Below are 15,509 nucleotides of genomic sequence, written 5' to 3'. Positions count from 1 at the left end.
CTACAAGGCAGGGAGCAGGTATTCCAGGACTCAGCCAATACAGGGTGTGTGTGTGAGTGTGTGTGTGTGTACTCTTAAGCTTGATTTTCAAGATGGCTTACAATTTGATTAAATTGCAAAAGCAACTCGCACAAAAAAGTGTCAAAACCCAAAAGAAAGCAATAGCAGAAAACAAAATAGTCATCAACAGCATTAAATTCCATGTAAAACCACTAACAGAAAATATACTCATGGGATTCAAAACCCCACTAAAAGCCTTTATAGATTACAGTGGTTTTAGCCTGTGTCTAAAAACAGAAGTGGTTTTTCAGGGGGCCATTATGGAGGTGCTTTCTTGCCATCAGGTGCAACAAAATGAATGGCAAGTTAATACTACTACTACTACTACTACTTATTATTATTATTATTATTATTTATTTGTACCCTCCCCATCTGGCTGGCTTTCCCCAGCCACTCTGGGTGGCTTCCAACAAAGATTAAAAATACATTAAAACATCAGTCATTAAAAACTTCCCTAAACAGGGCTGCCTTCAGCACAAAACTACTTATTGTTTGTCTGAGTTTTATTTTTCTTCACATGCATTCTGGTGCCCTGGGCAGAAAATGCCTATCTCACCCTGGCAACTAGCAAAACCTGTTTTAAAGAGGCAAATCACATTTTATTAACCCAAATATCAAGCTTACTGAAGGTGGAAGTGATTTGAGGGAGTGGTCTCTGTCCCTTTATTGTAAATTGGCCTAGGCTAAAACCTGATTGGATAGTCAGAAAATCATCTCACTGGCAATTGGCCAGCAGTTAAAGCACACCATTGGTTTAGAGCGCTATCCAGAGCAGTTGAAACAACACCCAGCTAGATCAATTAACCCAAAGGAATAAAGAAGACAAATAAGCCAATGCTAGGAGAGGAAGCACCAGAAACTAAAGTGGTGCTGACAGAGTTGGATGCACAACCCTCAAGCCCTCGACCCCTTACAGTCCTTTGCAAACTGATGCAACAATTATGAAATATTACTATTTCGTTTTATATACCGCCATTTATCAAAAGATCTCAGGGTGTTGTACATTAGAAACACATTACAAAACATCCATGATAAAAACAGTAAAAAGCATATTGATGGATGGCCTAATAGTAAAATGATAATAACAACAGTCCCGTCCCCCCACTTTCATAGACCATAGATTATTTAATAGCCATAGGTCTTGGTAAAGAGGAATGCTTTTGTCTGGTGTCTAAAGACATGTGGTGATGGCGCCAGGCAAACCTCTCTGGGGAGACCATTCCACAATCGGGGAGCATAGAGAAGGGCCTCAGATGACAAGCGGAGGGTCTGGATCGGTTTGTACGAGGAGACATGGTGCTTTTTGTCAAGATGGATGACACAGTTCCATCAAGGAATGTTTGCTTAGTTTTGCATGTCCGTTTACTAGAGAGCTTTCTGGTAGCTTTCCTTTAGAGGAGATTGCAGTGTAGTTCATTTCTTTGTTGTTTACAGATCATTAGTGTCTCCCTATGGATGGGCTGCTAGTCTTTATTCCTTATGGGAAAAGTTACTTGTTCATCTTTCTCTAAGCTGCCATACCCTCCACGTTTTGTTGTTTTCATAAGGTATGCACGGTATCTTGCATCAGACACTTTAGGGTTGACATTTCCTAGAATGTGCAGTGTAGAAATTCACAAATAAATATTGATGCCATTATCTGTCTTCACAGCTGAAAGGCCGAAGTACACCTTTGATTTCTCGGAAGAGGAAGATGATGGTGAGGGTGACGAAGATGCTAACAATAATAATGATCTAGATGAACTGAAAATAAAAACATCTCCCATCATCAATGACAGAGAAGATGAATTTGAGCCCTCGGATGGTCTAGAAAAGGATGAATATGACTTCTCCCCAGTCAAATCGAAACCTTCTCCAGAGTAAGTGCAGTAACTTCAGGAAAGTGTGTCTGAGAAATATGCAAGAACAAATCTACCTGTTTGAAGAAGTGGCCAGTCCTCCCTGGTGTGCTTATCTTAGCCTTATTGTCCTTTGAAATGTGAAGATACATGCCATTGAGGCACTCTTTGATAAAAATCCTTAGACCAGGCACAAGCCACCTTGGTGCTGTTCAGATGTTTTAGGCTACAACCTCCATCAACCCCACTCACCATGGCCAGTGATCACAGATTATGGGAGTTGTAGTCCACAACATGTGGACGACCCACTTTGCCTTAAAAACTTGGATTCTCATCTGTACCTATTAATATGTGTTTTCTGTAGAATAGCCCAGTATTGCACTATTAATACCCAACAGCCAACTACTGTGGCTTGTCAGGTGCTTGACAACTCCTGTCCCCATTTAGGCATGTCTTTAAAAAGGTGTGCCTTGGATTTGGGTGAATCCCAAATACCACCTCTCTCATGGCTGCAATTTTCAGGCCAGCTGCCCCCCAAATGGTAGGAGGGATTAAGTGATTCACACCCCAGAACTGTGACCATTGCTCTTGAGAAAAAACAACAACTGTAGCTATCTTGAAATTTTAGCAAGATTCAAGTCATCAGAAGGAGAGAAACCTTGCCTGCAAATTTAATATAATTCTGGCCAAAAATAAAAAAGGTTTCTTTCTTTGGTTGTAATGGTGGGGGAGCGGGGAGAGATAGAGAGATACAATTCAGGTGCGAACAGCACCCAAGCCTTTGGATCTAGTTTAGTTTTCCCATTACTGAATGGGGTGGGCAAGGGTTCAGTAATTTCAGTCCCCAAGCTGAATCAGATAGTGCTTATGAATTGGTACAAGTGGTGAATCAGGGTCCATGACTGGTGACCTGCACTGGGCTTACATGTTTGCAGATTGTGCAGAGCTTCTGCCCTTGTAAAAGTAACTAATGGTTAATGCAAACTAATGGTTTGCATGGTGCAAGAGATACTTAAGTTTTCATTTTTATAACAGGAAGATTTCCCCAGAGAAGACTAATCAAGACTTTGGCAACCTCTTCACCTTTCCTTCTTATTCCCGGAAAGCCAATATTGGTAGGTATATATATATATGTTAATATAGTGAGTATTTCTGATATATCTACAAAGATAGCTATGTGCTTGGAATATATGAATTCCTTAGGTCTGCCTCAAATTGCATACCTCAAGGAGCGATCATTTTCCAGTCAGGCAGTCAGCCGCCAAGATTTCAAAACTTTGAATTGTACGAGCATTAAGGAAGCAAAAGATGTTTAGTATGCAATGTGCTAGTCTTGTTCCCAAAAAGCTGTCTGAAAAAGCTCTGCCACTGTGCTCATTCCAGATGCCAACCCCCTCACAGAACCCATGTCCCGGAAAACGGTAGGTCTGCCCTGTTGTGGTCTATCCCTGAGATGTGACAAGCTGTAAAAAAGTTGCTAGATTTTAAGAAGACCAGGACAGTGCTGTATAAACTACACGATGCTTCAACTTGTTCTGTGAACCACTCTGAGACCTCTGGGATATAGGGTGGTATATAAATTCAGTAAATAATAATAATAATAATAATAATGATGATGATAAAAAATAACTTGCACTGGTTTCTCAGTGAGACAACTTGGTGTGCAATCCAGTGCTGAGCAAGCCGACCACTTCTCCCCATTAAGTACCCATCCATTATCTGCCACTGTGGGGGTCAGGAAGGAGTCACCCATACAAAGGCACAAACTTTGTAATCTTCGAATTAAGTGAATGCTGGTAAGCTTGAATGGGAGGTAGCATATTTCAAACATTGTTTAAGATCTTGTGTGTGTGTGTGTGTGTGTGTGTGGAGGGGGTAAGTTTAATTTTAATGTGAGGAAGTAGAGAGTGTTCCTATATTTAGCCTAACTGTGAAAAGGGTGATGACATGACATGTTAAAACCTTTTATTTAGATACATCCAAGTTTGACAGTGATGACGAAGATTCAACACCAGTCTTCTCCTCCTCTTTTACTCAGAAACAGACAGAGAAACCTCCAAGTAAAGTGGTAGTTGCTAAAAAAGGCAAGTATTTGGATTTGCTGGTTAGCTTGCTCATTTAAAATATGCTCTATTGTGTTGCAGCAAAAGAAGTACAGTGGTGCCTCGCAAGACGAAATTAATCCGTTCCGCAAGAGTCTTCGTCTAGCGGTTTTTTTGTCTTGCGAAGCAACCCTATTAGCAGCTTAACGGATTAGCGCTATTAGCGGTTTAGCGGCTATTAAAGGCTTAAAGGCTTAGGGGATTAGCTGCTAAAAGGCTATTAAAGGCTATTAAAGGCTTAGCAGATTAGATAAAGGGGGGGGGGAAAGCGAAAAAAAAATCTCTAGACTCGCAAGACATTTTCGTCTTGCGAAGCAAGCCCATAGGAGAATTCGTCCTGTGAAGCAACTCAAAAACGGAAAACCCTTTCGTCTAGCGGGTTTTCCGTCTTGCGAGGCATTCGTCTTGCGGGGCACCACTGTAGTAGCATTAAGGTAAAGGTAAAGGTACCCCTGCCCGTACGGGCCAGTCGTATCCGACTCTAGGGATGTGCGCTCATCTCACTTAAGAGGCCGGGAGCCAGCGCTGTCCGAAGACACTTCCGGGTCACGTGGCCAGCGTGACGAAGCTGCAGCTGGTGAGCCAGCACCAGCGCCGCACACGGAAACGCCGTTTACCTTCCCGCTATAAAGCGGTCCCTATTTATCTACTTGCACTTAGGGGTGCTTTCAAACTGCTAGGTGGGCAGGAGCTGGGACCGAACGACGGGAGCTCACCCCGCCACGGGGATTCGAACCGCCGACCTTACGATCGGCAAGTCCTAGGCACTGAGGTTTTACCCACAGCGCCACCCACGTCCCAGTAGCATTAACTAGAGCCAAATTAATATCATGGCAAGCCATGACCTGAATACTACAGTCATACCTTGGGTTGAAGTAGCTTCGGGATAAGTATTTTCGGGTTGCATGCTGTGGCGACCCGGAAGTAACTGACCGTGTTACTTCCGGGTTTCGCCGCCCGCACATGCGCAGATGGTCAAAATGACATCACGCACATGCACGGAAGCGGCAAATCACGACACGCACGGACGCGGGTTGCGTTTGCTTCTGGATGTGAATGGGGCTCTGGAACGGATCCCGTTCGCATCCAGAGGTACCACTGTATTCTTTAAGCATCAGTGCCAAGCCTTTTAGTTCCATAATCCACCTCTAAATATATTGGGGTTTTTTTTGGGGGGGATACCTTTGGTCCACTTAACTTCGAACTGTGTACCCTGACTGGTAACGTCTGTCTACTGGCTCAAGCTGAGGGTCTTCCCCTGTTTTGCTATCCTTCAGACTGCAGGTGGCAGAGACTAAATAGACAGGGGTCAGCAAACTTTTTCAGCAGGGGGCCAGTCCACTGTCCCTCAGACCTTGTGGGGGGCTGGACTATATTAAAAAAAAAATGAACGAATTCCTGTGCCCCACAAATAACCCAGAGATGTATTTGAAATAAAAGGACACATTCTACTCATGTAAAAACTCGCTGATTGTCTGTGGGCTGAATTTAGAAGGCGATTGGGCCAGATCCAGCCCCCGGGCATTAGTTTACCTACCCATGGAATAGGATTTTCTGGCTGCCAAGTCCTTTAATGTTCATAGTATTATTAATTAAATATGTTAATATGTTTTTTAATAGACAGCTAAGAAAATATATACCTTTCAGTCTGAAGAAAAAATCACCAAGGTACAGTGGTACCTTGGGTTACATATGCTTGAGGTTACAGACTCCGCTAACCCAGAAATAGTACCTCGGGTTAAGAACTTTGCTTCAGGATAAGAACAGAAATCGTGCAGCAGCAGTGGGAGGCCCCATTAGCTAAAGTGGTGCTTCAGGTTAAGAACAGTTTCAGGTTAAGAACGGACCTCTGGAACAAATTAAGTACTTAACCCGAGGTACCACTGTATTTAAAACTACTTAGTAGAGATATCCATGATTTCACTTCTTTGGACGTAGCAAGTTTTTCTTCTTACCTCCTTTTTGGAGAATGAGTGAAATGCAGTTCCAGCATGAAAGGATAACTGTCTGCTGTCTACATTTATGCATAATGAACCTTCACCCTTTGAAAGTGCATATATTGCCTCCGCAAAGCCCTGCTTCACTGTTACAGTGGTGCCTCGCAAGATGAAATTAATCCGTTCCGCGAGAGTCTTCGTCTAGCGGTTTTTTCGTCTTGCGAAGCAACCCTATTAGCGGCTTAACGGATTAGCGCTATTAGCGGTTTAGCGGCTATTAAAGGCTTATCGGCTTATCGGATTAGCTGCTAAAAGGCTATTAAAGGTTTAGCGGCTTAGATAAAGGGGGGGGGGAGCGAAAAAAAAATCTCAAGACTCGCAATACATTTTCGTCTTGCGAAGCAAGCCCATAGGGAAATTCGTCCTGCGAAGCAACTCAAAAACGGAAAACCCTTTCGTCTAGCGGGTTTTCTGTCTTGCGAGGCATTCGTCTTGCGGGGCACCACTGTACATTCTCCCACTTCAGCCTAAACTAAGATTACGGGAAACCTGAAAGACTGAAGCAAAATACGCGAGTCAGACGCCCACTGCCTATTCTACGTAAACTTTGCCTGTGCTAAGCGGAAGAAGATCAAGGAGAAACTTGTCTACATATTTTCTTCTCGTTGTTGTTAATATTAGCACAATTCTTCCGTAGTGCCCCAATATTTTTTTAAAAAGATAAATCCATAGTATCACAGAGGGATAATGTTAATCATAACAAAATACGCAACAGAACCCCGGGCACTCAAACTAATACTTAAAACGTATATTACTAAAATGATATTCTATATTACCAGAAGGGTATTGCATCCCATTTCTGAATTTCACTAATATTTCCTATAATAAATCAAGCATACCTACATCTGTTTTCCAAAATTCATCTACATATGAGTTGTGTAAAAAAAAAAAAAATCAAATCTGGAATTTAGTTTTCAACACACAATATAACACTTCAAGAAGCACTGCAATTACTCTTCTGTATATATTAAAATCAGAAGCAGAAAATACTGATGTACAGTTAATTGCTAATAGGGGCAGAGTTACATGTTGCTCAGATTTGAAAAAACGGTTGCAGAAGATATGGGACTGATACCAGGAAAGAATATCAAATAATCAGCAAGACAGATCCATAGAAAGATGGGCATTTTTATTAACTTTTGGAATATTCCAGATAACATAGTCCTGTGTAATTCTTTCCCACCCACATGATTTTGCATCAAATCTTCTTTAACAAAGTCAGATTTCTAATCCTTTCCTCCTTGTTGAACAAATCAAGTAAGTTTGTGGGTGGCTGGGACTGCAATGAACACAAAGGATATCTGAACCCACACATGCAGAAAATCACAAGTCATTCTTGAGCCTTTAAAAGTGAAAAATAAAACGTAGGGAAGAAACAGAGCATTTCTTTGTAGGGGCTCTGCGTACTTGTAGGGAGAATCTGTTGTACTCATGGTAATGTAGTATTTCTTAATATAATTAGCAGCAAAACTGCCGGCGGATGTGCCCTCTAAACCGAAAAGACCTCCTAAGCCCAAGAAGATGGAAATAATAAACTCTGATTCAGAACCTGAATTTGGCATCCCAAAGAAGGCTGCAACTCCCAAAGGTAACAGTTTGGATGTTGCCTATTTTCACTTGATGTAGCAATGTGTGAGTAGGGAATAACAATTCTTTTTTTCTTCATCTCGGAATGAAGATCGTTTAATTGGAATGAAGCAGGGGTGGAGTGCAAATGAGCTGCTGCACTTCTTTCCCGTTTTTGCTGTTAATACGTGAAAGGGAAACTGACCTTTTACCTATTTATCTACTTGCACTTTGACGTGTTTTCGAACTGCTAGGTTGGCAGGAGCAGGGACCGAGCAACGGGAGCTCACCCCGTCGCGGGGATTCGAACCACGACCTTCCGATCAGCAAGCCCAAGAAGCTCAGTGGTTTAACCCACAGTGCCACCCGCTTCCCAGACCCTTAGCAGACCTTAAATCTTGTGTTCAACTGTTGTCGCCAAGAGAACAAAAATACACTTTAAAGAGAAAGTATTTTTTTAAAATGGAAGAGTTTGTGAACTGCAAGGCACACTGTGCTATTACTATAAACTTTATAGTGAACACAATGCTTTTCTTTCTGTGAATGCAGCTGTGGCCGTAGCCCTTACTGAGCATGAAAGCCCATGAAGTTATGCTAAAGCAAGAGTGGGGAACCTTTGTTTCCAGATGTTGCTGGACTACAACTCCCATCAGCCCTAGCAAACATGGATAGTGGCTAGGGATGATGGGTGTTGTAGTTCAGCAACATCTGGCACCTGAAAGGTTCCCAACTCTTGTGCTAAGTGGTGAATTGTAATAATTAAATCAGTCCACAAATGGTGAATGAACATTTAACAATGGCAAGTGATTTTGTAATTGTAATCAGTCAGCAAAAAGAAAGGGAAGTTTCATGTAACTATTGGTTGTCTTAGCAATCAAAGGATTACTTCTTCCGCAGTTCTTTAGTCCCAAAAATGAGACTCCTGTGAAATGAAATAGAATTTGAGTTCCATAATTAATGTCTTGTTTGATGATGATAGAAGATACTGAGCTGCTAAATTGGTAGCATTAGCTTTCATTTTGCACTAGTACAAAGGTTTGGGTTGTGGAAATTTGGGTCTGACGTTTCTGGAAGAGGCAAAAGAATGTGCTGCATTTCTTTTGATGCTCAGGTATGGAGCATGTATTGGGAAGTATTTTTAATACCTTTATTTTTGTAGAGGAATTTCAGTTCTAATGTGTTTTATTAATACACATAAACAAATTCCTGTAGAGAATCATAGGTCAAAAAATTCCGCTTGATTCAATCTATTCTACTAAAACTGTCAAATAACTTTGAGATAATCCAGTTTGCTATTATGAAACATATAAATAACTGTTGCATATATATTTTCTTTAATGTTTTAGTAGGAAAAGGCAGAGGAGCAAAGAAAAGGAAAGCATCTGGTTCTGAAAATGAAGGAGAATATAACCCAGGGAAGAAAACACCCAAGTCTACGCCAAGCAAGGTAAATTCAGCACCAACAAGTTATTCTGACTTGTATTATTTCTATTCCAACAACATAAACATTCTCTTCCTGGAGAATACAATAGTCAGTTTGAAGGTTAATAATAATAATTTAAGATTTCTGCCGGCAAACACCAACACATTAATACAAAACATTTAAAAACAATTACAAAACCTAATAACCTTAAGGTTTCCAGAGACAGTATCTTTCAGCCATCAAATTCCTGAGTCAACAGGAATGTTTAAAGTTCTTCCTGCACATTACTAAAGAGAGAGATGGATGCAGGGAGGACAGTTCCACAAATGGGGAACTATCACAGAGAACACCCTTTCATGGATCAGTGCCAACAGTGCCATCCTCAACAGCGTCTCCCTTGCCGGTTGTAGAGCTGGAGATATGGGATGTGCTCTTAGGTGCTTGTGTCCCAAGCTGTTTATGACTTCATATGCTAGTACTACCACCTTGAATTGGGCCTGGTAGCTCACTGGCAGACAATGCAATGCTCTCAGAAGTGAAGACACATGTGTCTCATCAAGCTGCTCCATTTACCAGCCTAGCGGACATATTCTTGAAAGACCCACATTGGCTCCCAGTATGTTTCCGAGCACAATTCAAAGTGTTGGTGCTGACCTTTAAAGCCCTAAACGGCCTCGGCCCAGTATACCTGAAGCAGCATCTCCACCGCCATCGTTCAGCCCGGACACTGAGGTCCAGCTCCGAGGGCCTTCTGGCGGTTCCCTCACTGCGAAAAGCCAAGTTACAGGGGACCAGGCAGAGGGCCTTCTTGGTAGGGGCGCCCGCCCATCAGAAGTCAAGGAAATAAACTACTACCTGACTTTTAGAAGACATCTGAAGGCAGCCCTGTTTAGGAAAGTTTTTAATGACTGATGTTTTAATATATTTTTAATCTTTTGTTGGGGAAACCCAGCCAGATGGGCGGGGTATGTAATAAATAATTATTATTCTGCAGTAGCTGCAACGTGCGGTCTTTGAGGTAATGTCTATGCAGAGTCCATTACAGTAGGCCAGGCAGGAGCATGGACAACTAGGCCAGACTATCGCAGTGCAGGAATTGCTGTAGCTGGCAAACTGGGCTAAGTCACAGAAACTGCTTTGAGAAACCAGGAGTGCTCCTAGACTACAAGCACATGTATGTTGAAGATTTTGGTTGCCTTAAGCAGGGATTTTAGATAACAGTTAAAGTATCGAATCAATGTTAAAAGAACACTTCATGTGTGGTCTTCACTAACTGTAAAAAAATAAATAAAAATCCTTATCAAACAGAAACCGAAGAAAGCCTCCTTTGATCAGGACTCAGATGTAGACATCTTCCCCTCAGAGTTTGCCTCTGAAGCAGCCTCCAGGCCGCGGACTGGACGGGCAAGAAAAGAAGTGAAATATTTTGCAGAGTCTGATGAAGATGACGATTATGCGATGTTTAATTAAGTGCCCAAAGAGCACACAAACTTCCAACAAATATCTTATGTTGTCCTTTTGTCCCTTTTTGTCGCAGACTTTTTGTACATTTGACTTATTTTATGTGATGATGTAATTGATGGTTTTTTCTTATTGTGCGTAGGCATTTTAACATTTTGTTCTTACACCGACAGTTTTATGCTCTTTTTTACTCATTGAAATGTCATGTATTTGTCTGACCGGCTTGTAGAAATGTTCTAGGGAGCTGTGCAAAAGCACACATTTTAACTGTCATGGTTGCAAACTGCAAACCTGCTTTTTGAAATGAAGTTTAAACATTAAAAAAAATTATAAAAACCATTTCCTTGCGTTTGGGGGCTTGGACTAAAAAGACACTGCTTTTGACCACAGGTATAAAATAAATATATTTTATTCTTTGCCAGGAGATTCCATGGAAAAAGGTAAACAGTATATGAACATAGAAAGCATTGTTAAACAATCTCAATGTACAAACAGAGCCAGTGAAAGTACATCACAGACTTGCTAGAATATATAAAAAAAATTCACTAGTGCTTTAAAATGAAACCTAAGAAACTGACACTTAAAAATTGTAACCACGCTACCACATTTTCCACTCTGTTTTATGGTGATTAACAAAGTCAAAGAGGCAGATTCTCATCTCTGCTTTTGGGTATTCTAGTGACAGCCCCTTGTTACCAGAGAGGACGACTGTGGGGCTTTTTTTTGGGGGGGGGGGACAGTTTCTCCATATTTGTTATCACTAGTGTCACCAATTCAGAGGTAGTGAGTATGCCTGGTCATTATTAGCCCACAAATATCCCCCTAACAGCTTGTGAACAAGAAAAACAAAACAAAAACATTAACACTGGAAAGTGTTTCTGCCTTGAAGGCTATAACTGAAGTTAAAATTTTAGTATTTATTTTTAAATGCAGAGAAGTCAGCCAAGTAACAAACCCCCTTGTAAATTTTAAAGTGACATTAACAGTAAAACAAAATACATCCAAATAACTGGTCTGGCAGTTACATGTATACAGAAGTTCCTTCTGCTAGTGCAGTGAATTTCTTTGTCTCCTTTTACTGGGAAAGAAAGAAATACAAACCGAGGCCATTAAAAAAAAGAGCAAAGACAAGGTTTCATCCTAACTAAATTAGAATGTCTCTCTCAGAACTTTTTTTCACCTGGACATGTAAGCGGTCCATTTCGTAAGCATGATGTCTGGGTCATTTCATGTACGCAAGAGAAAAGAAAAGCACCAAACATCCAGTCGAGAAAGTACAGGCCCATATATTTTGTTTATGTACAAAGTCATCAGAAATGGGTAAAAACCATAATTTTAACCTCTTGTTTGAGATCTGTCTTGTCACCGTACAATCTTGGATTTCCAGCAGAAACAACTGAAGCTTAACTAGTTTATTATTTCATGAACTAGTTCATTTAGCATTTCAAAAGTTTATGGTTTCAAGTTAAGCTGCAAGGCATCTGTTGGGGTATGTGTGTGTGTACATAGAATACGGGTACACATGAAAAGTTCTTGGTCCTTGTTGGGTTTTAGTGTGTTTATATATAAGTCCAGAAAATGAGCAGCAGCAAAGACTATTCTTGCGTCTCATCCCTGTCTATAAAATGTTAGGAATGTCGCTGGAGAACGTCTTATTGCACCAGTGGGGATTGACTCACGCTGCTGTTGTCCACGGAACTTGGGGAGATGCTAGGACTGTGCTCTGCTGTGGTCCCGGTTGAGCTTGGGGTCAGTGGTTCATGTCCTTCTGAGTTTTCCAACATTTCTTGGATGAGAGGCGGCATAGAGCCAGGGATTTCCATTTTCAGTGTAATAACACGTTCAGCACCTTTTAAAAAGACAAAAAACAAAAACAAGATTTAAATTTATCAAGTCAGGTTTCTTTAAAGGAAAATGCACAGCTTTCAGGGGACAGGAAACCCAGAGACTAGGATTAGCCTCTCTTTCAGGCTTTTTGCCAGAAATCAAATAACCACCCCCAACTTCCTCTTATAAATTGGTTTACTAACAGAACTAATGAATCAGTAGGCTGCTTTTAATCACTTCTGCCTAACGTGAAAGTGAAATTATTGTGTCACAGAGAGTGTGAGAAAAGCCTCTCTGTACAATTGGTGGGTTATGTTTTCACATATATCTCAGCAGGTTCCAAAGCTGAAACATAACTGGAAACATTTACAAGTAAGTTAAGACCTTTAAACACGTTACCTACCACTTAAAACTTTCAATTTGAAAAGCATGTGAGGACACCAGGTTTGGAGCGAATAATTTCTAACCATAACCTTATGAAAAGTTAAGAGTTAACTATACTAATTGACAAACACTGTTGGGTTGTGGCTATAATACATTGATAAATGGGAGGGCTGCTCACATGATGCTAAGCAAAATGGGAAAATTGGTTAAGTTGTAATGGCAAAATTATTATTATTGGTGATTTACATAAACGGATTTTGGGAAGTGGTGAATACTGCAATTTAGCAGAAGGGATGTTTCATCATGGACATAATGAATTTGGATGTAACCATGCTGTCTAGAGACTGTTTGTCCTTATATACAAGGTTATTTGAGTTTATACACTTAAGGCATCTCCAAGGAACTGCTGCGGAAGGAGGAAAAGCCCCAAAGAAAGGAGGGTGTAACACTGCGGACACATTAAACAGCCATAATCTCTTTGGTGAATAAACTATGTTACATTTATTTCTCTGACATTTAGGCACTCAAGGCAGCTTTCATATCAAAGGGGGACCATTTCTTGTAAAACCAGAGAGGTACAAGAAAGGTTTGCCTGGAAAACAAACACACACAGGCAGCTGCCAGGTGTTAGGAATTCATTCTCCTGCAATAAAGTATAATAATATAAATTGACTGTTAGAAATTCCTGGAAAACTTTCTTAGCTTAATACAGTGCTAAATATATATACTGCTATCCTTTATGCTCTCTGTAATAATTTGGTATAATAAAGCAATGTAGCCTCTATCAAATAGAGGATGACTGCATGAGTATAAACAGTTCAACAGCATGGAAGCCACAAAAGTCAAAGGACAACTCTGAATGAATGGATTTTAGAAACTTTGTAGGTCTGCTTCTTTGGTCCCACGCATCAGAGCATTGTTGCCAGGAAAATGTGTCAATTAGACATGCGCCGCTTCTGGTCCACATAATTATGTGCTGAACCGTGAGTTTATTTAGCTGCACTTTGGCAAATCAGGGCATGACTGCAGTGAAAAAATAATCAGAAATAATGGTGCGCTAGAATCACTTGGAAGGTTTTCTTCAAGAAGGTGCTTCTACATTTAGAGGGGCTGTTCTTGGAGATAGGTATGCATGTACATAGTGCTGGGGTTTGCATACGCCCCTCTGCACTGAAAGCAGCCATGGGTCAAGCCCATCGCCGCTCGAACGGCATGGCAAATCAAGTTCATCCATGGTTGGGTCACATGAGTCAATAGCTGGGCACAGGACTCTAGATAAATTCCATTTGGAGATCAGAGCATAAATGTTTCCCTACCAAGCAAGAGTCATTATTCCATAGGAATCTAGCTTACCTTTTGCACTGATACTGCGTAGATCTGTGATTTTCATTAAGATCTTTGGAAACATATGAGGCTTGTTGGGTCTTCTTTTTCTGATGTATATTTTGAGAGCCTCCAACAATGGCTCCTGTAGTTCATCTACCTTAGCTGGTTCTTCGAGGTCCTGGCGGTCTGGAAAAAACACACAAATATTACAGGCGGTGAAAAACAGTGAACAGCAAAACTTTAGTGTCGGCATTCAAATTAACATGACCAAATTCTGCCTATTGCAAATTCTTTGCTTTCCATGACCCAGTTCCAAGCTAGCATGATGACACTTCTGGGCTTTTTCTGTACAAACTGGCAATGTACCGTATTTTTCGCACCATAGGACACAGTTTTTCCGTCTTAAAAACTAAGGGGAAAAGTCTGTGCGTCCTATGGAGCGAATGCAGGGGGGGAGGCAGGCAGGAAAAGGCCCCAAGAGCCACACACAAGCTTCGTGCGGCTCTTGTGGGCTTTTCCCCAGGAGGGAGAAGGGACTGATGCCGTCAGTCAGTCCCTTCTCCCTCCTCTAGAAAAGCCTTGTGCAATCTCTCCAGCCGCGGGAGGCTGCGCAAGGCTAAAGAAGCCAACTTTTAAAAAATCTCTCAATCTCTACCTCTTTTTCTTTTTTCGTCCTTTCTCCACCCCTTTCTTTTCCTCTGGATCAGTGTTTTTATCTAGATTAACGTTTTAGTTTGGGGGGGGGGATATTATAAAAAAGGAAACTTTGCAGCTTTTATTTTAGTATACAATAAAAACAGATTAAACAAAACACAAAAGAAGGAAATAGCACAGAAGAAGAAGAGAAAAGGGAAAGCCATTTACCAGAGGTAGATCTTAACCCTTGCCTCACCTGGGAGCTTCTCTGGGCAGGAATTCCCTCGGCTTAAGTGGGGTGGGGGGAGAGTGGCAGGTAGGGGGGTACCTATCTAGACACTGAAGCCACATGTCTCTCCAATGAAAATTGGGAGTGGGCATTGTGTGAAGTGGCTGTGGATCTCCTGCCGCAGATGTGTAGGACTGTATAGAGTTGGAAGGGCCACCCGAGGGTCATCTAGCCCAGCCCTCTCACAATGTAGGAATTACAGCTAAAGAACGCCAGGCAGATGGTCCCCCAACTGCTGCTTAAAAGCCTCCAGTGGTGGAGACCCCCAACACCTTCCAAGGTCATAGAATTGCAGGGTTGGAAGGGAACCCCAGGAGTCATCTAGTCCAGCCCCGGTGGACAGCGGGCACAATCCATCCCGTTGTGCAAGGCTAAAGATGCTGCTAAAGGCTAAAGAGGAAGCCAAGGCAGTGAGCGGGATGGCTCGCGCTCGCTGCCTTGTCTTCTTTAGCTGCGCTGGAGAGGTTGCGCGGCTATGGATCCTGCTCGCTGTCTTGGCTTCTTTGCTCTTTGGGGCTGGGGGGGGGATAATATTTTTTCCCTTGATTTTCCCCTCTAAAAACTAGGTGCGTCCTGTGGTCCGGTGCGTCCAATAGAGCG

The 15,509-nt window shown here is 41.7% G+C and overlaps 2 protein-coding genes across 22 annotated transcripts in view; one reads left to right on the top strand and one right to left on the bottom strand.

The window, feature by feature from the left end:
* Positions 1 to 10,786, top strand: part of TOP2B (DNA topoisomerase II beta) — a 47,393-nt gene extending 36,607 nt beyond the window's left edge. For 5 of the 10 annotated variants that reach the window (XM_080974541.1, XM_080974539.1, XM_080974548.1 and 2 more), the window contains 6 exons: positions 1,712 to 1,919; positions 2,934 to 3,013; positions 3,872 to 3,982; positions 7,460 to 7,585; positions 8,910 to 9,010; positions 10,295 to 10,786. In XM_080974541.1, the coding sequence (XP_080830667.1) occupies positions 1,712 to 1,919; positions 2,934 to 3,013; positions 3,872 to 3,982; positions 7,460 to 7,585; positions 8,910 to 9,010; positions 10,295 to 10,456 (788 nt within the window). In that variant the 3' untranslated portion in view covers positions 10,457 to 10,786. The remainder of the gene's footprint in view (positions 1 to 1,711; positions 1,920 to 2,933; positions 3,014 to 3,871; positions 3,983 to 7,459; positions 7,586 to 8,909; positions 9,011 to 10,294) is intronic. The other 5 variants (XM_080974544.1, XM_080974547.1, XM_080974542.1 and 2 more) reach the window with 3 other exon arrangements.
* Positions 10,787 to 10,840: 54 nt separating this feature from the next.
* RARB (retinoic acid receptor beta) overlaps positions 10,841 to 15,509 on the bottom strand; it is a 352,738-nt gene continuing 348,069 nt past the window's right edge. For all 12 annotated transcript variants that reach the window (XM_080974915.1, XM_080974916.1, XM_080974924.1 and 9 more), the window contains 2 exons: positions 14,012 to 14,170; positions 10,841 to 12,296 (listed from right to left, as the gene is read on the bottom strand). In XM_080974915.1, the coding sequence (XP_080831041.1) occupies positions 12,100 to 12,296; positions 14,012 to 14,170 (356 nt within the window). In that variant the 3' untranslated portion in view covers positions 10,841 to 12,099. The remainder of the gene's footprint in view (positions 12,297 to 14,011; positions 14,171 to 15,509) is intronic.

The sequence above is a fragment of the Podarcis pityusensis genome, assembly GCF_964106645.2.
Source record: "Podarcis pityusensis genome assembly, chromosome: 12".
In the NCBI taxonomy this organism is placed as follows: Eukaryota; Metazoa; Chordata; class Lepidosauria; order Squamata; family Lacertidae; genus Podarcis; species Podarcis pityusensis.
Note: the sequence above shows the minus strand (reverse complement) of the source record. Positions and strands in the feature narration are given on the sequence as shown.